General features: G+C 43.7%; 1 protein-coding gene across 2 annotated transcripts in view; it reads left to right on the forward strand.

Moving 5' to 3' along the window:
* abhd18 (abhydrolase domain containing 18) overlaps positions 1-24,303 on the forward strand; it is a 107,025-nt gene that overhangs the window by 37,007 nt on the left and 45,715 nt on the right. Inside the window, exons 3-5 of one of the 2 annotated variants that reach the window (XM_047354042.1) lie at positions 13,312-13,396; positions 13,472-13,572; positions 16,165-16,240. In XM_047354042.1, the coding sequence (XP_047209998.1) occupies positions 13,312-13,396; positions 13,472-13,572; positions 16,165-16,240 (262 nt within the window). The remainder of the gene's footprint in view (positions 1-13,311; positions 13,397-13,471; positions 13,573-16,164; positions 16,241-24,303) is intronic. The other variant, XM_047354043.1, reaches the window with a different exon arrangement.

A 24,303-nucleotide genomic window follows, 5' to 3' on the forward strand; every position in this document is an offset into this window, starting at 1 on the left:
TGAATCCCCTCCCTACAGCACATGGGCACACCCCCACAGGTGAGCTTCATCCCTGAAAAGCCAATGAAGCGACACCCACACAGCGCTAGCTCCACACACAGCCGTGCTCCAAGCACCCCCACCACACAGCACGCCGCGATGGCAAAGCAAGGGCCCCCCGCAACGCTACCCCAGCTACCCCGCCACAGGCGCAACATGGTACACACCATCGAGCACCGCGGCCACAACGGAACCCCCGACCCCACACCAAGATGGGACAAACTCATCTGGCAAGAGGTCCCCGGCCAGCAGCAAGCACTTGGGGCCAGCATCTCCCACCACGCCCCCCCGACCACACGGACACACCACATCACTGCCACTGCAACTATAGGTCAGAGAGAAATATTATCCAGCTCCGCTCTACCGGTAAACCCACATCGAAGAAGAAGACACAACCTGCCCACCCCACACGCTGCGGCCCCCCCACGCCACACTCTAGCCTGCCGCCTCGATCCCCCCCCCCCCCGGACACAACATCCAGCAGAGCAGCACACCGCCAAGCCCAACAACTGTTTGCCGAACGCCAGCAGGCTCAGCCCATCAGTTTGTGTGAGGGAAACACACACCAGCCGGGTAGCCGGGCCGGCCAACCGCTCCAGGCCGAGCCCAACCCACCAGCTGCCCCAGTGCAGGCACAAGGCATGCTCCACCGCCAACCACAGCCCGGCGCCTGACCAGGGGTCAGAGCCACAGAAGGAAGCATTGGAGGAAGGCCACCACTGCGGGGCACCCCGCCAACCCCACACTCATACCCCAGAGATGCCCCAGGATGCCTGCCACCCACCATCCCGCACAGTACACCTCGCCGCACCAAGCAGGCTGGCCACCCTTCCACCTAAGCGAAGCCACATCTCAATCAACACTGCACACTTCCCGGCCAAGACCCCCTTGCCGGAGCCCGGCACCCCCCTCCCCCAACCAACGGACAGGGCACCAAAGCCAGGGACCGAGATCCAAGGAAATCCAAGCAATCCCGAGAGAGCCGAAAAGCCAGCACCAGACAAGACCTGAACCCCAGCCCAGATCCCGACCAGAAGGCCCGCTCCCTCTCCCGGCCTCCGACCCCAGACGACAAACAGCAAACAGGGGTGGGGAAAGACCCCAAGCCTACCTTCTCCCACTCAAATGTAGTGTTGATGCGTGTTGTTGTAGTGTGCATTTAAAAAGAAAAACAGAAAGACATGTGAATGTCATGAAAATGTTATAAATGAGAGTGTCTAAGTTGTACAATAACATTGTGGCACGGGCTGCCATGGGACCGCAGAGATGGAAAACCCTTGCTCCAATGACGCACCCCAAGGCCCTACATGAGTGGTAGTGTGATGGAGTGGGCAGAGGGAAGTGTCCGGGGATGGGGAGGGAAGGACTGGGGGGCAAAATGCTCACCCAGGGAGCCCCGGCTGACCCCAATAGGCACCCCCGTTCGCTAAGCTTCAACAAAGGGCGGAGACATAGGCACATCCATCGGGCGAAAGGCTAGGGACAGGCAGCAGGCCCTGAGAACCGACCAAAAACCATTGTTGGCACATGTTCATCGTTTTAGTAGTGCTAATATACAGTACTGTGCAAAGGTTTTAGGCAGGTGGGAAAAGATGCTGTAAACAAAGAAGTCTTTCAGAAATGGGAGTGTTAATCATTTATTTTCATCAATCAACAAAATCCAGTAAATGAACAAAATAGAAATTTAGATCAAATCAATATTTGGTGTGACCACCCTTTGCCTTCAAAACAGCATCAATTCTTCTAGGTACACTTGCACACAATGTTTGAAGGAACTCAGCTGGTAGGTTGTTCCAAACATCTTGAACTAACCACAGATCTTCTGTGGATGTAGGCTTTCTCACATCCTTCTGTCTCTTCATGTAATCCCAGACACACTTGATGATGTTGAGATTAGGGCTCTGTGGGGCCATACCATCACTTCCAGCAGGTACAGGCACTAATGCTCTTTCCACTCAGGAATAGGAGAGAATGCATTCTAATAGTTTGCATATATTTTTTCATAAACCTGATTAGGATACATTGTTATTGCGAATTCACAAACTGGGTACCAAAAGAAAGCTTATTTTATATTTTTTATTATATTTGTACCTAAACTGCAGAATGAACAAGCTTAACACTTACGCAAATCAACCCACGAACCCGATCTTGCCCCTCCTATCATTCAAAATGGAGCCGCCAGCTGTGTTCGCTGCTGGCTGTCCGGAGGACTCTATTCCGGACATATTAATTCCATACCTGGTAAGTAACACACACTTTATTGCTCCAGATAATTTTTAAGCAATATAAAATCATAGTTAGCGTTATTTTGTCAAGATTGTATTTACACGAGGGTTTCTAGCTGAGTTGGTTGGGCTTTCTCTGTAAAACGGAATCCTGTTGAGAAAAATGTATCCATACTTTTTAAGATGCATGTCAAATCTACGAATATTTTAATTCATTGGGTTTTCCAACATTTTTCATGGTGGATTTTTCTAAAACTTTCTAAAACAAAATTAATTAATTTATAATAATAAATTAATAATAGTTTGTTCTGCAAATGTCTCTACCTCCTCCATCACCCCCCCTCTAATAACACATGTGTACAATTCTTTATCATCAAGATAAATGTTAGCAACAATGATACATATAATATTTAATGTCAGGAATAGAACTTAAAGTACATGTACATTTTAAAAACATTCATCAATTTTGTGAATATTCATAGCTGCTTCCTTCTTTTCCAGTGACTGATGACTACCACTTGTTAAAACGCATCTTGCTGTTTACTGGAAAAGGGCGTCGACCAAAATCACCATCTTTGCAATGCACATTTCGCACCATCCTACAATTTGTTCTCCTCCACATTGAAACCGATGCATGGTGGGCAGATACGTCGAGTCTCTTCAACAAAATATTTTCTGGAAAAGAAAGCAAGTTCTGTGCTTTGCGTGGGAAATGTTTGGAACAAGCATGGGAGACAACAACTGGAGACATAATTACGAGACATTCCTCTCCAAGGTTGTGAAAGATTTTGAGTCTGTCAGTGAAAGACTTGATACCATTGGAATAACCAAAGAAGAATTACTATTTGGTACTGTCCACACAGATCTTACCTTGACCAATGGAACTGTAGCTGATCTGGTAATGTTCCAGAAGAGGGAAGGACTGCCGTGGAAGTCATTGTTTATATGGATCTTCTCTTTTGTCCTGAGGCAGTATCTGAAAAAACGTGACAAATACTATGCATTTATTCAATGCACACAGTAAAAATAGCATGGGTCGAACAAAATGTGAAGTTTACATATCTTTCTGTACAGAGCCTTTAACTTGATGTAGAAGTGTAAACAGTACACCTAGTGAACGATTATCTCAAAGTGTGCTGTCAGAGCCAGAGACTAAAGACGAGAACAATATCACTGACTGTCAGCGTCACTTAGAAGAAATTGAAAAGTCTGAATTATTCTCTGAACAAAATTAGTTAGGAGCCCAATTAAATAAAAGAAGTCAGAATGCAATCACTGCACAGGGAAAAATTCAAGGAACTTGCGATTAAACTACGGTGTGTTAAAGGTAAATTTGAGGAGACGCTAAGTTGTTTACAGACACAAGTTTTAAAAATTCACACTCTTGAAATTGAGTGTCAAACCAAGGACAAGTTGATCCATGACATGAAGGGAACCAAAGCTCTTTTGCTAGAAGAAATTTTCAAACTCAATTCTGAAAATGGCCAGCTGAAACAACAACAACTTTGCATAAGAGAATCCGATCTTGATTAAAAAAGGTCAAGAAATCAGTTCTAATTGCCGGTCTAACTGGTACAAGAGACTAGCACGTAAAGACGAATACCTCAAAGCTGACAGAATAGCAATTGAGCAACATAAAAGTGGTAATTGTCAGAAAATAACTGAAGATTACAAACATCAAATCAAAGTTTTACAAACCCAAGTTTCTAACTCTATTCTTCCTGTGGGAAGCTTAAAAAAATGACAAGAGGACCTTGTAACAAAAAATAAAAATGATTGAACTTGACTATCAGGTTGTTCTTAATGACATCATGAATGGTGAGAAAGGTGAAGAAATCAAAACAAAAGATGGTGCACACTACACAACACATCTCGTAAAGACAGCCATAGAACTAGTGGGTGAAGCAGAAGTGCCTGCTGCCAGGTGTGGGAATTTGATCAGAATTGTGGTAAGTAATATCTTCCACAAAGAAATTCCCCTAGGCCAACTATCATCTGAACGCACATCTCTTCAGTCAGTGGTGAACCATTTATTTGCCCTTCATAGTTATGGCACCACAAAAGATCACAGAAAGTATATGTGCCACCAAGTCACCCTGGAGGCAGGCAAATCAATGAGTCTGGGATTCACCGTACTGGCAGCTGAGGATGCAGTTACACTGTTGGCTGTTGCATGTAAACTTTTTCAAGAACTTGCTGATATCTTTGAGCCTGAAGAAGCCGACGCAAACAAACAGCTAATGCTAAAAAACATGATTGGTCTAATGAATGACAGAACTTCAGTCATGAAATATTTTGATCAGAAATTTGACAAAAAGCGACAGGAAATCCTAAATACAGATTAATCCTCCAGTTTCTGCATTGCAATGCACACTTTCATCTTGGACTGAGCGCAGAAGTGGACAATGCTATGAAGGAACTAACGAACGGGTGAAAAATTAGGACAGGATCTTGACAAGAGTCTCAGGTGTTTTAAAAGGGCCGGTGAAATTTATGCCTACCATTATATTTGTCTGGGTTGCTGCTCCCTTAGACCACATGGGGACGACAAAAGTGCATGCAGAGATTAATCGGAAGCCTATTGTGCACATGGAGAAGCTAAGTCAACAAAATTTCGATCAAATAACTTCAATAATTTCTTCCAGGGAGCTGCAGCACTTCACTTTCATCACCATGTTAAGAAGTGGACTGAGGAATCAAAGCAGATGCTACAGGCCTGCTTTGAATGCACAGACTGGACTGTTTTTGAAACCTCAGCCACTGACTTAAACCAACTAACTGATGTGGTGACATCATACATCAGTTTCTGTAAGGACATGTGTGTGCAGACCAAGACCTTCTGCACCTTTGGGAATAACAAGCCATGGTTTACTCCACACCTCAGGAATCTGCGCAGGGAAAAGGAAGAAGCTCTGGAGATTGGGCGCGGTACAGGCAGGCCAGGAACAAACTAACAAAAGAGATCAAAGCAGCTAAGAGAAGCTATAGTGAGAAGCTTAAGAACAGCCTTTCTACTGGTGACACTTCAGCTGTATGGACTGGTCTGAGAAACCTGACTGCCTACAAGAGCCCCTCCATCCATCCTGAACAGAGTCGTCTCCTGGCCAACCGTCTGAATGGCTTTACTGCAGACATGACAAGAAGCCGTTCACACCACAAATCATCCCCTCCACATCCCATTCAGAAACAAATTCCTCACATAAAGCAACCAACCCCCCACCATCAGATTCTCTGCCTGCACTAAAGATCTCCGAGGAAGAGGTAAATAAGCTCTTTCAGCGCATGAAAACAAAGAAAGCTGGAGGACCTGATAACATCTCCCCATCATGCCTGAAAGCCTGCGCACATCAACTCACTCCGATCTTCACAAGGATCTTCAAGAAGTCACTGGAGAAATGTGAGGTCCCCTCCTGCCTCAAACGATCCACCATCATCCCGGTTCCCAAGAAACCCACCATCGTAGGATTAAATGACTACAGGCCTGTAGCCCTGACGTCTGTGATCATGAAATCCTTTGAGCGGCTGGTGTTGAAGCACCTGAAAGACATCACAGGCCCCCTGCTGGACCCCCTGCAATTTGCTTACCGAGCAAACAGGTCGGCAGATGATGCTGTTAACGTAGGTCTACACTTCATCCTGCAACACCTCGACCACCCAGGGACGTATGCCAGGATCCTGTTTGTAGACTTCAGCTCGGCCTTCAACACTATCATACCAGACATCCTCCACCAGAAGCTCACACACCTCAACATCCCAGCCTCCACCTGTCAGTGGATCAACAGCTTCCTGACAGACCGACAGCAGCAGGTGAGACTGGGGAGCATCTTCTCCCGATCCAGATCAATAAGTACTGGTGCCCCCCAGGGTTGTGTTCTATCCCCACTCCTCTTCTCTCTGTACACGAATGACTGCACCTCATCAGACTCGTCCGTGAAACTCCAGAAGTTTGCAGACGACACCACTGTCATTGGACTGATCCAGGACGGTGATGAGTCTGCATACAGACAGCAGGTGGATCGGCTGGTACACTGGTGCAGCCAGAACTACCTTGAACTGAACCTACTCAAGACGGTGGAAATGGTGGTGGACTTTCGGAGAACACCACCCCCATACACCCCCCTCACCATCCTCAACAACACTGTATTGGCCGTGGACCACTTCAGGTTCTTAGGAACCACCATCTCTGAGGACCTGAGATGGTCTTCAGACATAGACACTGTTCAGAAGAAGGCCCAGCAGAGACTGTACTTCCTGAGGCAACTCAAGAAGTTCAACCTTCCACAGGAGCTGTTGGTCATCTTCTACACTGCCATCATTCAATCTGTCCTGCCTTCATCCATCTCAGTGTGGTTTGGCTCATCCACCAAACAGGACAGGTCCAGACTGCAACGAATAATCAGGACTGCAGAGAGAATAATCAGAGCTGACCTTCCCTCCATTCAGGACTTATACAGGTCAAAGGTCAGGAAAAGAGCTGCTAAAATCTCTGCAGACCCCACACACCCTGCACATAAACTGTTTAGAGTTTTACCTTCAGGTGGCGCTACAGAGCACTGTTCACTAAAACCAGCCACCACAGAGATAGTTTCTTCCCCCAGGCTGTTTCTCTGATGAACATTTAATAGAGTACAGAACAACAGCATACAGATGTTGCAAATGCACCTTTTTATTATATATGTGTATAGTGTAAATTGTAAATTTGTATATTCTGTAATACAAAAACAGAACAAAAGAGCAAAGTGTACCGGAGTCAAATTCCTTGTTTGTATGTACGAACATGGCAATAAAGCTGATTCTGATGATGTCATCACCTTCTTCAGCACATATCACACAAAGAACAATCTGAAGTTCAAAAGTGTGGTGGCTGATGCAAAAAGTGACGAAATAGACATATTGATAAGCGCTTTGGGCATTCTCTACCACAAAGTAACAAGACCTTATTGGATGCTTGTGAGGTTCTATACCCGGAGTTCTACAAATATGTTGAGAGTATATTTCCTTAAATAATTGGTCTGATGACCCAAGCAGCTTGTTGCAGCCTGAAACCAAGGTTTTTGAAGATTTCAGCCTACCTATGAATGAAGTTCTCCACTTGCTCTATGACAGACAATCGACTTCTACAACACACCCAGACCTCACAGTAAACCTGGTGCTGAAGAAGATGTCAGCTTCATTTGTGGTTGTGATGGAACGACAACTGCATGACTTCCTTCGGGGTGGGATGTATCACAACATTCCCCAGGATTCACCATTAAGAACAAAGATGAAGCACAGCAGGCTTCATAATCTACATAATCTACCATGCTTTGGTGATCTTGATTTTAGTCTTGTCAAGCGGCGGAATGCTTCCCTTCATCATCATGTGGCAATTAATATGCTAAAGAGAAACGAGACCATGAGCGAAAGCATGCCATCCTATGAACAAAAAGAGCTTCTGAAAAAATCCTTCTGTTCAGCCCTGAAGATCAGAAATAAGAATAGTCTTGAGGTCAAATCCATCCAAGAAAGCCTGAAGAGAAAGCTCCAAGATGCCAAGGATGAGGCGGACAACAAGTTCATAGAGCTTCAAATGAGAAAAGAGGACATTGTGAAGGAAGTCAGAAAACATGGTGGTCCTTGTCTCATGCTTGGTGATGTGGATTCCCTGCTTTTTGAGGTTGATACGTCTGCCCTGAAAGCAGAGACCAAGTATCAGAAAATTGTCCTCAACCAGAAAAGCAAGTTCTTGAGAGTGACAGGCTGTGTGGCAGATCTTAAAGAAAATCTCCACAACTACTCCCACCAAAAAGAAAACACAGGTATGTAATTTCATAAGACTTGCAGATTTTTGCATAAGTTTCAGTCCCACTCAGTACATTTCACATCACACATAACAAACCATTTTGTCCTGTCTTAATCTTTTCAGATGCGGCCATTCCATGCAGTGCAGAGCAAGAACAGTTCGCATATCTTGATAGTCATGACAAAGACGTGATACTTGCCAGTCCAGTTCCTACGACACCATCCCTTCAGTCACCATCCTCGGAGAGCGAGCCTGAAAGCAAAACTGAAGATGCTGACACTGATGAAGATCTTGGTAAGATGCATATTTTGAAAAACAGTCACAGTTTTAAATTTTTTAATCACCTGTACATTACAATGAATGCATGACAAAACTAAGTTAATTTTCATGTACAGTTGAATGCTACATCCCTGGATATTGTAACTGCCTCACTGTCTATGTCAGGGGTGGGCAATCCTGTTCTTAGAGGGCTGTTATCCTGCATGTTTCTTTGCTTCAACACGCTAGACTCTGCAATTAAATTACCTCTTCAAGTTGTGTAGAAGCATGGTGGTAATCACTTATTTATTCAAATCAGGTCCAGTGGCAGAGCTAGATTTGTTTTGTTGGTGGGGGACAGGGCTTGCAACATGACCCAGTGCAGTGATATGTCGATCATCTCGGGGGCACCTGAGGGGCCAATCCAATATCAACCGGAGGCCAGTGCCCCTCGGCTTCCCTCCTAGCTCCTCCTGTGATCAGGTCAGCTGGGGCAGAGAAACCTAAACGTGCAAGATAGTGGCCCTTGAGGACAAGGATTGCCCGCTTCTGGTCTGTAAGAGTGACAAGTATTAATTTCAAATCAGGTTATAACGAGGCAGTAACTACATGTATGGTTAACTTAAAGGTATAGTAATCTTATTATTGCATTTTCTTTTTCAGAAAACACAGACACTGAAAATGAAACGTGTCAAAGACAGCCAAAATAGATTTTGAATACAACTTCTCACAGACTGGTGAATGGATTGTGGTCTTCTACACAGATCAAGACGGCAAACCATACCTCGTAGTTGGAGAGGTGATAGAGGTTTTAGGCAAGACCGAGGAAAGTGTGAACTATCTCCAACAATGTTGAGTTCGAGAGACTTTGTTCAAAGATCCAGATTGCACAGACTTTGATGCCAAGGTCAAAAGCAAGTTTGTTTTTGCTTGGAACATTTTAGTTACCACTACCAATGGGAGAATTTGGACAGTTCAGCGGATAAAGGACATTAAGATGCGCTCCAAGGGAGTATCTTAATTTTTACTTCTAAGTTGTATATCTAAGCTGACCTGGTCCAATGTGAGGTAATTTTCAAATGTTTACCCTACCTTATGTTTCAGAGTCCAGTGGTTCAACTCATGTCAATTGTAAAACTGATTGCTTTTGCTGGTGAAGTGACTGAATGAATCCTAATGGAATAAATTCTAGACATTTTTATAGAAAACTGTACATTCTGTGGCACTTATTAAGATGGCCAATAATTGGGAATTTTCCATTATGAAAAAAAAGTCCTATTTTCTACCAGCAACATAAAGAAAACTATTGAAGATAGCCAAAAAATAAATGCTGTGACCTGATGCAGCATCCAAATTTACATCTAAGAAAGAGGTGTCAGTAAAATACATTAATAAACAAAAAGTTTGGGACATGTCAGATATTCTCTAATAGGACATTTTTGGAAAACAAAAACAAGAAATCTCTGTTTTCTACCAATTTCAAGGAAACTATTAAAGATAGCCAAAAGTGAATGATTTTATGTTATTCAGCAACCAAAATTACCTATAGAACAAAAGTTTAATTACAAAATTTTTTATGACAAATAAAAACCTGGTGAGTAATCAAATAATGCCCTATTTTGTCTATTTTCCATTTTTTTGCTTCAGTCAGATTAGGTCTGGAAGCGTTTTTGCAGCCCAATAAATCTTTGAGAGTCCTAGACCTCTAGAAAAACGTAGCTTGTTAAGACCATATAGTAGGCTGCGGAAAAAGGCTTTTGGGACTTGGTTTGAGCATGATTTTTAAACCGTGGGATCCCTAAAATGCCATGTTTGCTGTTTGAAAAAAAATTTAAAAATGATTTTGTTTTATGTTTTTTAATTAATGACATTTTGAAACAACTTTCATTTTAAAATTAAGCTATGTATAGTGTGGATTTTCTTGTTTTGCAATCTGCTGGAAAGATATTTAAAGACCTGCATAACAAAGAAGTGTCAAATTGATTTAATCTTTGAGTAATTGGCATGCAAAAACCCCTCTTTCTCAATTCAAGTAGACCTGGTGTGAGGTACCCCTACCCCTAAATATATCCAAAACCGTTTTCAAAAACATTTTCTCCGCTTTTTTGTCTTAAAACACTGAATATAAAAATGCATTTAGAATACTAAAAATCTTAATACATTTTTATCACTGCCGGTACCTACTTCCAGTAATTCTTGTTCTTCTTTACGCTGAAAATACACTGCTCAAAAAAATAAAGGGAACACTCAAATAACACATCCTAGATCTGAATGAATGAAATATTCTCAAAGTTGTACAAAGTTCATACACATAGGGGAGGGTAGGAATGTAGCCCGACCAGTAAATCTAGAGCTTCACTTTACCTCAGCTCAGCTATGCTCTCTCTTTACCACAATGGATTGGCACAGCGTACTCATTACTGCAGCGGGTGCACCGACTCAGTGTGCGAACCGCCCAAGTGCATGCTGTAGGTCTTGGATAGAGGGGGCCAGCAAGACCACGTTTTCTACGGAAAGAAGAGACGAAGTCCACTGGTCCCCAAACTAGACCCCCTTTGGCCCTAGGCTGCGCCTAGAATTCCTGTCCATAGCAGTTATGAACAGGACCGGTGATAAAGGGCAGCCTTGCCAGAGTCCAGCATGCACCGGGAACAGGTTCAACCTAGTGCCGGCAATCCGGACCAAACCCCTGCTCTGCTTGTACACAGACCCCTAATAAGGGCCCCTCACTTTGTTCTCCTGGAGCGTCCCCACCCACCACGCAATGTAGAAGGGGCATGTCAGCCACGACAGCCACACACATCCAGAGACTTGAGGTACTAACGGCAGATGTCATCCACCCCCGAAGTCTTGCCACCGCAGAGCTTCTTGAATGTAGACCACTCGGAATCTATATCTCCAATCTCCCCCGAAATCTGGTCAAAGCTCTCCTGAAGGTGGGAGTTGAACATATCCCTGGCTGAGGGGTCCACAAAATGTTCCCAGCAGACCCTAACTATAAGCTTGAGCCTGCCAAGTCTGTTCAGCTTCCTCCTCTTCCAGTTAATCCAACTCACCACCAGGTGACCTAGACCTATCCTTGGTGATCAGTGGACAACTCAGCATGAAGGTCCGAAGACACGACGACAAAGTCAATCATTGACCTCCTGCTTAAGGTGTCCTGGTCAGAGACCTGTCCCCGACCTGAAGGCGCAGGGATGAGGCCCTCTCATTCACCGGGGTAAACCCAGTGGACATGAGATGGCTGAGCTGGAGAGAGACAGGCAAACCCACGCCAGCCCCCCACCTCTCCCCATGGCCCACTCTAGAGTAGAAGAGAGTCTAACCTCTCTCAAGGAGCTGGGTTTATGCTAGCTGATATCTCTCCACCTCCCGCACAAGCTAAGGTTCCTTCCCCCCCAGCAAGGTGACATTCCATGTCCCTAGAGCCTTTTTAGGCGTCCAGAGATCAGGTCGTAAAGGGATCCACCTTCGTCCGCTGCCCGATCCTCTTTGCACCAATCTCTCATGGTTCCCCCTGTAGGTGGTGGGCCCACTAGGGGATGGCTTTGTGTCTCTCATTCAGGCTTGGCCCGGCCAGGTCCCACGAGGAGTAACCCGGCCACCAGGCGCTTGCCGACGAGCCCGACCCCAGGCCTGGCTCCAGGGTGGGAGCCCAGCTCCGAAGTACCGGGCGACATCACTTGCCTCGATGTGGTAGTCCTCATGAAGGCTACTGAACCACTCTTGCTGAGGCTTAGGGTTATAGTCTGACCTATCACCCAGAACCTGTTTGCCATTGTAGACCCTATCAGGGGCATTTAAGCCCTGGACAAAATAGCCTCTAGGATCATTCGAGCACTCAAACGCCTTCACCACGTTAAGGTGGCGGTTCAAGGAAGGTTGGAACTTACTTTGAGCTACAATTTCTTGTGAAAATACTTTGACTAACTATAGTGGAAATTGGAGCAGGATGCAAATAAATTACATATAATCATAAACGTGTACTTTTGCCGACTCCCACCTAAAACCATTGTTGATTTGCTGGTTAAACATAGAAAAACCTGTATAATATGGACTAATAAAGAACAATGCTATAACTACTATTATTACTTTTACTAACATTATTTAACATGCCAAAGGCTCAACCATACAAAGAAAGTTGCAAAGGAGCAGGAAAGAGAGAGCTTTTTTTTCATGTCCCCCCAGAAATAACCTTTTTTGGTTCCTGTTTATTGTGACCCCCCCAAAAATGAAATGGGATTTTCATCCCTGGATGTATAATTTCAGGCAGAAATGGTTCTGAAACCCTTCAGGGTTTGACATGTTTAACATTCTCAGACACTGGAACAGGTTTCATACCCTTTTTCCTGGCTAGTGGAAAAAATGTATGAGACCTGTTCTGGTTTCCAAACGTGATTTCAAAACGGTGACGTCTGTTTCCAACAACAACAAGAGGTTCCAGAGAATGAACTCTGGTTTAACTTGGACAACTGAGAATACCTAGTTCTTCTGTGTGAGCTGTAAAGTGCCTGGTAAGTGAGTTGAAGCTGCAGACAACAGAAGCAACAAGTATGGCGATGAAGAACATACCATATAAACATTTAAATAATTGCAAAAACACACTAAACATGCATTGTATAACTACGCATATCCATTACACTTGTGGATGCTGAACTTATGCAAATGAAAACAATGAACATACCATTGTTCTTGCACAGTGTCGCCATCTTATTTTTATAAGGGAGGCCACCAAAGACAACAATGCTACCTTTTTTGGATTTTCTGGTGCACACTGAGAGAGATGGGAGCCTCACCACTAAAGTCTAATGAACACCTGAGCATGGGTCTGTTTCAAGGGGGGACTGTGTCCCTCTTAGACCCGCTGTCATGGTAACTTGATCTTGAACAGGCGGACAACAGTGGATGGATGGGTCTAGAACAATTTACAAACAGCTTCCATTGCTCCTCCTAACACTTAATATACACTGATTTGTAACATGTGTTCTTCTGTTTTGTGTTTTGCAGAATCTTTGAGTTTCGAAAGATCATTGGAGACAGAGAAAAGTGCAGGACACTTGTGCCTGTGGACTATCCAGTTTACATAAACAAGGTTTGTTGTGTTTTTCTTTATTGATGTGCAAAGTTTTTGCAATCTCAGCATCTTTTTGTTCTATATGTTGTCCAGACAGAGGAGCTCACTGACTGTTACATCCATGATGGTTTCTTCATCTCTCCACTGGATCAGTTGGTGCCAGGAATCCTGCCACCAGAGGCCGTCAAAGCAAGGTGCAAAACATTGTTGTAACCACTGCTTATATTGTAATGAGTCTTGTTATCTTGGAAGTTGTAAAAAAAACTAAAATAAAAACCTTTACCATCTGTAAAACAGGAGCTTTTAAAAGGTTTGAAATAATGCCAAGCCATTTTTAGTTATGATTACATAAAATTGAAATTAAATGAATCATTGTTTAATTTTGCCTATTAAGATTTGTTTGTTGAAATAATAATTATCAAGGTTAATCTTATATTAACACAAAAATATAATCAACATTAAAATAACATGAACAAATACAAATGTTTTCCAAATATCTTAAAAAAAAAAGAGAAAAAAAGAAAAGAAAAAAGTAAGAAATCACACGTACACAAGTATTCAAAGCCTTTATCATGAGCTCAGGTGCATCCTGTTTTCACTGATCATTCTTAAGTGTGTCTACAGCTTAACTGGAACTCACCCGTGGTAAATTCAGTTGATTTGACTGGATTTGGAACGGGACATAGGCCTATACATATATAACACAGTTGTGACAGTGCATGTCAGAGCATAAACTAAGCATGCAGTCAAAAGAATTGGGTTGAGGATCAAATCTTGGACAGGGTACTGAAACATTTCTGATGCATTGAAGGTCCCAATGAGCACAGTAAGTCATTGGTAAATAGAAAATGTTTTGGAACCACCATGGCTCTTCCGAGTGCTGGCCATCTACAATGAGCAACCGGTAAGAAAGGCAGTCAGGCGGAATAACCCGATGGTCACTCTGTCAGAGCCAGCAATGCTCTGTCAAGTCATACATCTCTGCAACAATCCACCAATCAGGAATGTATGGTACATTGGTAAGACGGAAGCCCCTCCTTAGTAAAAGGCACATGGCAGCCCTCTTGGAGTTGCCAGGAGGCACCTGAAAGACTCTTACGCCACAGGAAATAAAGGTTATCTGGTCAAATGAGACAAAGATTTAACAATTTGGCATAACATCATTTAAGAGAAGCAATGTGGTGGTGGCATCATGCTGTGGTGCTGTTTTTTTCAGCTGCAGAAACTGGGAGACTGGTCAGGATCGAAGGAAAGAATGAAGCAATCTACAGAGACATACTTAATGAAAACCAGGTTCAGTGCGCTCTTGACCTTAGACAGAGGCAACGGTTTTTCTTTCACCAGCACAATTACCCCAAGCCATTCAGCCAAGGAGTGGCTTTAGGAAATCTGTGTGAATGTCCTTGAGTGGCCCAGCCAGAGCCTATTTGCATAGGTCTGATAATGCCTGTGCACAGACATTTCTCATCCAACGTTGAGAGGTTCTGCAAAAAGGAATGGGCCAAATTCCCCAAAGAAAAATGTGCTAAACCTGTGGCATCATATTCAGGAAGACCTGCCAAAGGTGCATCAACAAAGTATTGACCAAAGGAATGTGAATAGAGAAATAAATGTTATGTCTTAGTGTCTTTTTTAAAGATATTTGCAAAGTAAAAAAAAATGTTTCCATTGTTTCATAATGAGGTGTGTTGAGTTGTGTTTTTGCATCTCCTTTTGTTCTTGTGTTCAGTAGTTTTTCCCTGTATTATTCAGTTTAATTACACATTTCTTAATTGATGCCCAGCTATTGTTCTATTTCTTTGCATGTGTAGACTGGATGGGTTGTTATCTATATCTGGTGAGAATTTCATGTGAGTTGCACCTTTGGAAACATTTTACTTATAGAGTTGCTGATGTGTTCAATACATATTCTACCCATTGTACATGGGTGTGATTTTAATTTCATTGAAGCATAATTGAATTTGAATGTGTCATACGATTGAATTGCATTGTATTGACTTGATTCTATATTGTTGGATATGCATTTTATGTCTAAAAAATTTATTTGGTGCTATATAAATAAGCAGAATTCTATCTTCGGGCACTCCCTTAAAGATAGGGTGAGGAGCTCGGCCATCCGGGAGGAGCTCGGAGTAGAGCTGCTGCTCCTCCACATTGAGAGTTGAGGTGGCTCGGGCATCTATACCGGATGCCTCCTGGACGCCTTCCGCAAGAGGTGTTCCAGGCACGTCCCACTGGAAGGAGGCCCAGGGGACAGCCCAAGACACGGTGGAGGGACTATGTCTCTCGGCTGACCTGGGAACGCCTTGGGCTCCCCCCGGTGGAGCTGGAGGAGGTGTCTGGGGGGAGGGACGTCTGGGTGTCTCTGCGTAGTCTGCTGCCCCCGCGACCCGGTCCTGGATAAAGCGGAAGACGACGAGTACGAGACATTAGGAAAAAAAATAATTAATGTGGGGGTGATCTGATCCAACCCTTAGTATTTTGTGTGAAGACATTTTTTGAAAGATCAGTTGCTTATTAGCTTTAACTCCCAATCTCTATTGTTGGTTTACCATCTGATTTTACATCAGCTGTAATAAAGCTGCTCTAAAAGATTGTGATAGAAAGATCCAGTGTATCTGCAGTATAGAGCTGTTTTTAAAATGAAAAGTTTAAAGCAGTTTTGGGACCACTTGAAAAGTTTTTATTTAAAATTCAAACTCCTTATAGTTGCACGTAAATAACAGACTGAGAAATGTTCTTGGAAAATGTGTAAGCAGTCTGTGTTACACTGTGTGTACTTTCAGATTCCAATTCATTGTTCCAAAGAGGTGGCAGAAGAACAGACCAGTATGTATCCAGTTAGCTGGGACTGGAGACCATGTAAGCTCTCTGCATTTTTACCTCAACATTATTAAATGAGTGTGTTTTCTTGTGTCAGGTCATGACAATAATCATTTGATGCTCACTGGGTTTGATAAAATACAAAACATTACAACGTGTCATCTTTTTCACACATTTATAGCAACGTCTAGTGTTGAGAAAAAATTAGAAAGTACCCCTTTATTTGTGTAGCAGGCTTGATCTATGGCATGGTTCAGGGCAGATGGCTATGTTTAGTCTAAGAATAAGGTAAGATTTATGCCACACCTTGTAGGATTAAAATTCTGTAATCAACATGTCTAGGAAGGAATTACAACAGGCCTTACTTCTGTCCCTCCTGAGTGAGCTCTGTTTTCATGGAAATTTGCTTGAAGGTGTTATAATAGAACTCTCTTACTTTGTCTAGTCAGAACAGTTTGGCAGGGCTCCTCAACTCGTCTCACGCTGTAAAACTGCTATCCCTTGACAAGCATATAATAAAGCTGGTTGAGTGACAATCATTGACCTCTTTCTTTGATAAATCTGAATTTTTTCATAACGCCAGCAAAAATTAGGTTTGTCCCAATCCTGGAGAAATTAATTCACTTATTCCGTTTTTTGTGTTACATGACATCAACAAACAGCTCAACATTCTGGCTTTAAAAATATATTTAAAAGAATTATATATAATGAATACTTTTATTTACTAATGTCATGGAAAACCGTATGAAAAGTGGGTTGTCATCAATTATATCGGTGATCATTTGCCAGTTTTTGCAGTCTACAAGTGTAATTATATAAATGAAAGTAAGATTTGGTAGAAAACAATTAGAACAGACAAGACATTAGAAATCTTTAAAACTGAATTATTATAGCAAAACTGGAATATATTATATGAAGAAACTGATTTGAATAAAGCATATGAAATGTTTTTTAGTATATTTACAAGACTGTATGATTAAAAACTGCCCAGTAAAACAATTTATTAAAAGATTTGACATCTTTCATGGGAAACACGAGTTGCTGACATACAGTCAATATGGGTCTAGGAATAATATATCAACAGCTTTAGCATTGATTGACTTCGTAGAGGAAATAAATATGCACATGGAATGTTTCTAAATCTAAACAAAGCATTTGATACTGTAAACTATGATATACTATTAAGAAAGCAGGAGAAGTTTGGTTTCAGAGGTGTTGTGTTGGACTGGTTAAAGAGCTACATGACTAAACGACAGCATTTTGTTCAAATGAATCAACATAAGTTGAGACTTAAGAGTATGGTACCTCAAGGATCAGTCTTGGGCCTGAAAATGTTTATAATATATATTAATGATATTTGTAGGGCATCAAATGTATTGAAGTTTGTTCTGTATGCAGATGATACGAGTGTTTTGTGTTCTGGGATGGATTTACAGCAGGTCTTGGAAAGTGATTACAACAGAAGTGCATGCATTAAAAAACTGGTGTCCTTCAGTTTGGATAAAATTATATTTATGCTATTTGGTAAATATAAACCAAATGTAGTAGTAAATCTATAAATTGATTATGTAAATATTGAAAGGGTGAATGAAAGGAAATTTCTTGGTGTGATGTTAAACCAAAACATCTGCTGGGAACCACACATCAAATATGTTTTGGGGAAGTTAGCTTGGCACCTGCTATGCTGTGGAAACCTACGCACATTCTCGATCAGAAATCTTTTCATGCAATATATTGTACATTTACTATATTTGAGTTACTGTCCAGAAGTGTGGAGAAACACCTAGAAAAATAATATCTAAACTATAACTACAATGCAGAAAAGGGCAATTAGATTAATTAACCAAGACAGTTACAAAGAGCACACAGACAAACTTTTTTTTTTAAATGGGGGCTATGAAATTTCTAGACTTGGTTCAATTTAAAACAGCACAAATTATATTAAAAGTGAAAAATAATTTGCTTTCTAAAAAAAAATATGGAATTGTTTTCAGAGAGGGATGGAGGATGTAATTATATATTATATTCGTACTCGTACTCGTCGTCTTCCGCTTTATCCGGGACCGGGTTGCGGGGGCAGCAGACTCAACAGAGACGCCCAGACGTCCCTCTCTCCAGACACCTCCTCCAGTTCCTCCAGGGGGAGCCCAAGGCGTTCCCAGGCCAGCCGAGAGACATAGTCCCTCCAGCGTGTCCTAGGCCGTCCCCTGGGCCTCCTCCCGGTGGGACGTGCCTGGAACACCTCCCGAGGTAGGCGTCCAGGAGGCATCCGGTATAGATGCCCGAGCCACCTCAACTGGCTCCTCACCCTACCTCTAAGGGAGTGCCCGGCCACCCTACGGAGGAAGCTCATTTCAGCCGCTTGTATCCGGGATCTCGTTCTTTCGGTCATGACCCAAAGTTCATGGCCATAAGTGAGGGTAGGAACGTAGGCCGACCAGTAAATTGAGAGCTTTGCTTTTCGGCTCAGCTCTCTCTTCACCACAACGGACCGGCACAGCGCCCCCATTACTGTGGCAGCCGCACCGATCCGTCTGTCGATCTCCCGCTCCATTCTTCCCTCACTCGTGAACAAGACCCCGAGATACTTAAACTCCTCCACTTGAGGCAGGAACTCCCCTCCAACCTGAAGAGGACAAGCCACCCTTTTCCGGTCGAGTACCATGGCCTCTGACTTGGAGGAGCTGATCCTCATCCCAGCCGCTTCACACTCGGCTGCGAACCGCCACAGCGCATGCTGTAGGTCTTGGCTAGAGGGGGCCAGCAGGACCACGTCATCTGCAAAAAGAAGAGACGAAATCCACTGGTCCCCAAACCCGACCCCCTCCGGCCCTTGGTCGTCTAGAAATCCTGTCCATAAAAGTTATGAACAGGACCGGTGACAAAGGGCAGCCCTGCCGGAGTCCAACATGCACTGGGAACAGGTCCGACTTAGTGCCGGCAATGCGGACCAAACTCCTGCTCCGCTCGTACAGGGACCGGATGGCCCCTAATAAAGGGCCCCCGATTCCATACTCCTGGAGCACCCCCCACAGGGCATCACGAGGGACACAGTCGAATGCCTTCTCCAGGTCCACAAAACACATGTGAACCGGTTGGGCAAACTCCCATGAACCCTCGAGCACCCTGTAGAGGGTATAGAGCTGGTCCAGTGTTCCACGGCCGGGACGAAAACCACACTGCTCCTCCTGAAGCCGAGGTTCGACTATTGGTCGGACTCTCCTCTCCAATACCCTGGCGTAGGCCTTACCAGGGAGGCTGAGGAGTGTGATCCCCCTGTAGTTGGAACACACCCTCCGGTCCCCCTTCTTATAAAGGGGGACCACCACCCCAGTCTGCCAGTCCAGAGGCACTGTCCCCGACCGCCACGCAATGTTGAAGAGACGTGTCAACCATGACAGCCCTACAACATCCAGAGACTTGAGGTACTCAGGGCGGATCTTATCCACCCCCGAAGCCCTGCCACCACGGAGCTTTTTAACCACCTCGGTGACTTCAGCCTGGGTGATGAAAGAGTCCGACCCCGAGTCCCCAGCCTCTGTTTCCACCACAGAATGCGTGATGGAGGGGTTTGAGTGCTCAAATTGTCCTAGAGGCTATGTTGTCTGGGGCCTAAATGCCTCTGGTAGGGTCTCCCATGGCAAACAGGCTCTAGGTGATGGGTCAGACAAAGAGTGGTTCAAGAATCCCTCATGAAGAAAAAAATATCGAGGCACGTGACGTCGCCCTGTACGGCGGAGCCGGGGTCCCACCCTGGAGCCAGGCCTGGTGTCGGGTTGCTCCTCGTGGGACTTGGCCAGGCCAAGCCCGAACGAGAGACGCGAGGCCATCCCCCAGTGGGCCCACCACCTGCAGGGGGAACCGTGAGGGACCGGTGCAAAGAGGATTGGGTGGCGGACGAAGGTGGAGACCTCAGCGGCCCAATCCCCGGATGCTTAGGCTGGCTCTAGGGACGTGGAATGTCACCTCGCTGGGGGGGAAGGAGCCTGAGCTTGTGCAGGAGGTTGAGAGATATCGACTAGAAATAGTCGGGCTCGCCTCCACGCACAGCGTGGGCTCTGGAACCCATCTCCTTGAGAGGGGTTGGACTCTCTTCTACTCTGGAGTGGCCCACGGGGAGAGGCGGTGGGCTGGTGTGGGTTTGCCTGTTGCCCCCCAGCTCAGCCGTCTCGTGTTGGGGTTTACCCCAGTGGATGAGAGGGTCATATCCCTGCGCTTTCGGGTTGGGGAGCGGTCTCTGACTATCATTTCAGCCTACGGGCCGAGTGGTAGTGCAGAGTACCCGGCCTTCTTGGCGTCCCTGTCGGGGGTGCTGTATAAAAAACGTCAACCTTCAAATAATCATGTACAGTTATGCACTCAATACTTGGTCGGGAATCCTTTGGCAGAAATGACTGCTTCAATGCGGCGTGGCATGGAGGTAATTAGCCTGTGGCACTGCTGAGGTCTTATGGAGGCCCAGGATGCTTCGATAGCAGCCTTTAGCTCATCCAGAGTGTTGGGTCTTGAGTCTCTCAACGTTCTCTTCACAATATCCCACAGATTCTCTATGGGGTTCAGGTCAGGAGAGTTGGCAGGCCAATTGAGCACAGTGATACCATGGTCAGTAAACCATTTACCAGTGGTTTTGGCACTGTGAGCAGGTGCCAGGTCGTGCTGAAAAATGAAATCTTCATCTCCATAAAGCTTTTCAGCAGATGGAAGCATGAAGTGCTCCAAAATCTCCTGATAGCTAGCTGCATTGACCCTGCCCTTGATAAAACACAGTGGACCAACACCAGCAGCTGACACGGCACCCCAGACCATCACTGACTGTGGGTACTTGACACTGGACTTCTGGCATTTTAGCATTTCCTTCTCCCCAGTCTTCCTCCAGACTCTGGCACCTTGATTTCCAAATGACATGCAGAATTTGCTTTCATCCGAAAAAAGTACTTTGGACCACTGAGCAACAGTCCAGTGCTGCTTCTCTGTAGCCCAGGTCAGGCGCTTCTGGTTCAAAAGTGGCTTGACCTGGGGAATGCGGCACCTGTAGCCCATTTCCTGCACACGCCTGTGCACGGTGGCTCTGGATGTTTCTACTCCAGACTCAGTCCACTGCTTCCGCAAGTCCCCCAAGGTCTGGAATCGGCCCTTCTCCACAATCTTCCTCAGGGTCCGGTCACCTCTTCTCGTTGTGCAGCGTTTTCTGCCACACTTTTTCCTTCCCACAGACTTCCCACTGAGGTGCCTTGATACAGCACTCTGGGAACAGCCTATTCGTTCAGAAATTTATTTTGGTGTCTTACCCTCTTGCTTGAGGGTGTCAATAGTGGCCTTCTGGACAGCAGTCCGGTCGGCAGTCTTACCCATGATTGGGGTTTTGAGTGATGAACCAGGCTGGGAGTTTTAAAGGCCTCAGGAATCTTTTGCAGGTGTTTAGAGTTAACTCGTTGATTCAGATGATTAGGTTCATAGCTCGTTTAGAGACCCTTTTAATGATATGCTAATTTTGTGAGATAGGAATTTTGGGTTTTCATGAGCTGTATGCCAAAATCATCCGTATTAAGACAATAAAAGACCTGAAATATTTCAGTTAGTGTGCAATGAATCTAAAATATATGAATGTTAAATTTTCATCATGACATTATGGAAAATAATGAACTTTATCACAATATGCTAATATTTTGAGAAGGACCTGTATGTTCGAGTAGGACATCATGGGAAGAAACTTGTGCCATCATAAATTGAATTTGATTTGCTCAGACTGAATCTGTATTTGTGTAGTTTGAAATTAAATGCATTAGTTTGAAAATGAATTTCACTAAACTGAAACCGAAATTAGTGGTCTGAAACTGAATTCATTTGCTTTTTAAATGTTTCGTTGTATTAAAAATTCAGTTTGACTACTGTCACTTTCAGGTCTGAAATTCAATTTCACCTCTAAAATTCAGTTTTTTTGTGTCACACATTTGGGTTCTTGAAGCCAAAGATTAATCAAACACAGATTTATTGATTTGATGGATGTCATTCACTATTGCTCTGTCCAAATTCAGGGGCTGCATCCTTTCAAAGGTCGCATTTGTAGGTCGATTACGTAATGGTTAGGCAACGAAGGCTATCCAACTTCGAAGGCTCCTCCAAATGTGTCCTTCTTTTCCCCAGATTTGAAGGAAGGTGTGTCCTCAGTGGCCCACCACATGGAGGCACCTGTTACTATCCACCTCTAAACTGGACTCTTTATTTATTCTTCTTCTGCCTGAATTAATGCTGCCCGAACCATAGCGCACACCCCACAATAAACATATCAAAACGTCTCAGTCTCAAGATGTGTGCTATTATTTTTATTGGCGTTTCGAGTTATTGACGAAAAACGATGCCCCAAAACCCCATAGAAATGAATGGAGTCAAGGGAGGGGGGGAATCCTCAAAATTCACTGTTTCACCAGGAAGAAACCTTAATCAAAACCAGGTCCCAACTCCACCTGAATCTGCCAAAAATCTCGATAAGAACCTTTAACAAATCTACACGAGATCCATATACAAGCTTCCATCAGAAACGGGTCCAAATTCTATCAGAACCAGGTACAAATCTTCATCAGATCCAGGAGGAACCCTCTATCAGAATCAGGAACAAAACCCCAATCAGAAACTCTGAGAACCAGAATGAAACCACTACTCTGTGACTTATGATGATAAGTCATAGGTCCCAGTGGAGCATCAAAACAGCGACCATTTGATGTCAGCTACTTAAACAGCTTCTACTGCTGTTCCAACACCTGAACAAGAGGGAATAATTTTAATGGGCAATTTCAAAGACTTATGAATATAGGATGTAGTAAACATTACCATTGTAGCTTATTTTCGCTTATATATTACTTTTTGCATAGTAGATGGGGTAAATTAATATCAGACTTCATGCTAGTGATAGCCAATATGCTAATGTTAGCATTTTCAGATTCTTTTTTAGCTAAAGAACACTTTTGCCTTTTTTAGGCAATTTCTTGTTTGTTTTTGTTCAGCGTATTTGTTGTTAGTTCATTCTTTTTCTGAATTTTCTGTAAATTTTTATATATTTTAGCACTGACTTCAACTTCTTAGGCTATATTTTTGCTTCAGTCTATGCTTTTTCAGCTCATCAATGGGCAGCTCTTTCCTGCTTTTTTAATTCAGTTCCTGCATTTCAACAACTGTTTCAACAAGCAGTTTTGAGGTAACTTCACCTTGTTATGCTGTTTTATAGCTAATAGTCTTCCTGCTTAAACAGATCAGATGACAGTTTTTCTTTGCTGTTTCTGCTATTTCTACTAATCTGATTTCAGCTGATATTCTGCTGTCAACCTTAGCCACTTTCTGCCAGCTTTCAACAGGAGTTTAGATTTCTGTTTTCTTCTAATTCATAAAATTTTTGCAGATTGTCTGCAGTCAATGTCAGCTTGTTTCTGCCAGGTTTCAGCTAAAAAATTCAGCTTTCAGCATTCACGCTGCATTTTCGCGGGAAATGCACATTTTTCTAGTTATTCTTCTAGTTACTCCATTTTTTTGAACCGCTTCTGCTGTATGCTTTGTGCTATTTCAACCGTTGAAAATTCAGAATATTCTGCTCATTCTACTCTTTCCGGCAATGACTTTTGGTATTTGTACCTTTTATACTTTTTAAAATATTCCGCTTTTTCTGCTGATTTTTGCCCCATTGAAATGAATGGAAAACGGCAAAAATTCCACTAAAACTTCACTGTTTTTGCCATTTAACTACTTCCGCATACTTTCAGCTAGAAACGCCATTCAACTTTTAAAATGCTTTCACAACCCTCTGCTATTATTGTATAATTCAACTTTTTGATATCTCAACCTATACAAATTACCCATCAAAACGTAGGATGCTCTTTCGCGATTAAGAAAATGTCACCCTCATTGATGTGGGACAAACAGTTTTCCGGCAACACGCCCCGAAGCAACGCAAAGTCAACACACCTGGATGGGAAACCTATAGGAATTTCAGAAAAAATCAGAGCAAAAAATCGTTAAACTCACATGTTTTCGAATTGCCGCCTCTCGTAAACCGTTCGAGGTAGAGACATGAGCCTTCTGGAGATTCATCTTCAGACCTTGCTGGCGCTCAC

Source organism: Girardinichthys multiradiatus, chromosome 23 (assembly GCF_021462225.1).
Source record: "Girardinichthys multiradiatus isolate DD_20200921_A chromosome 23, DD_fGirMul_XY1, whole genome shotgun sequence".
NCBI lineage: Eukaryota > Metazoa > Chordata > Actinopteri > Cyprinodontiformes > Goodeidae > Girardinichthys > Girardinichthys multiradiatus.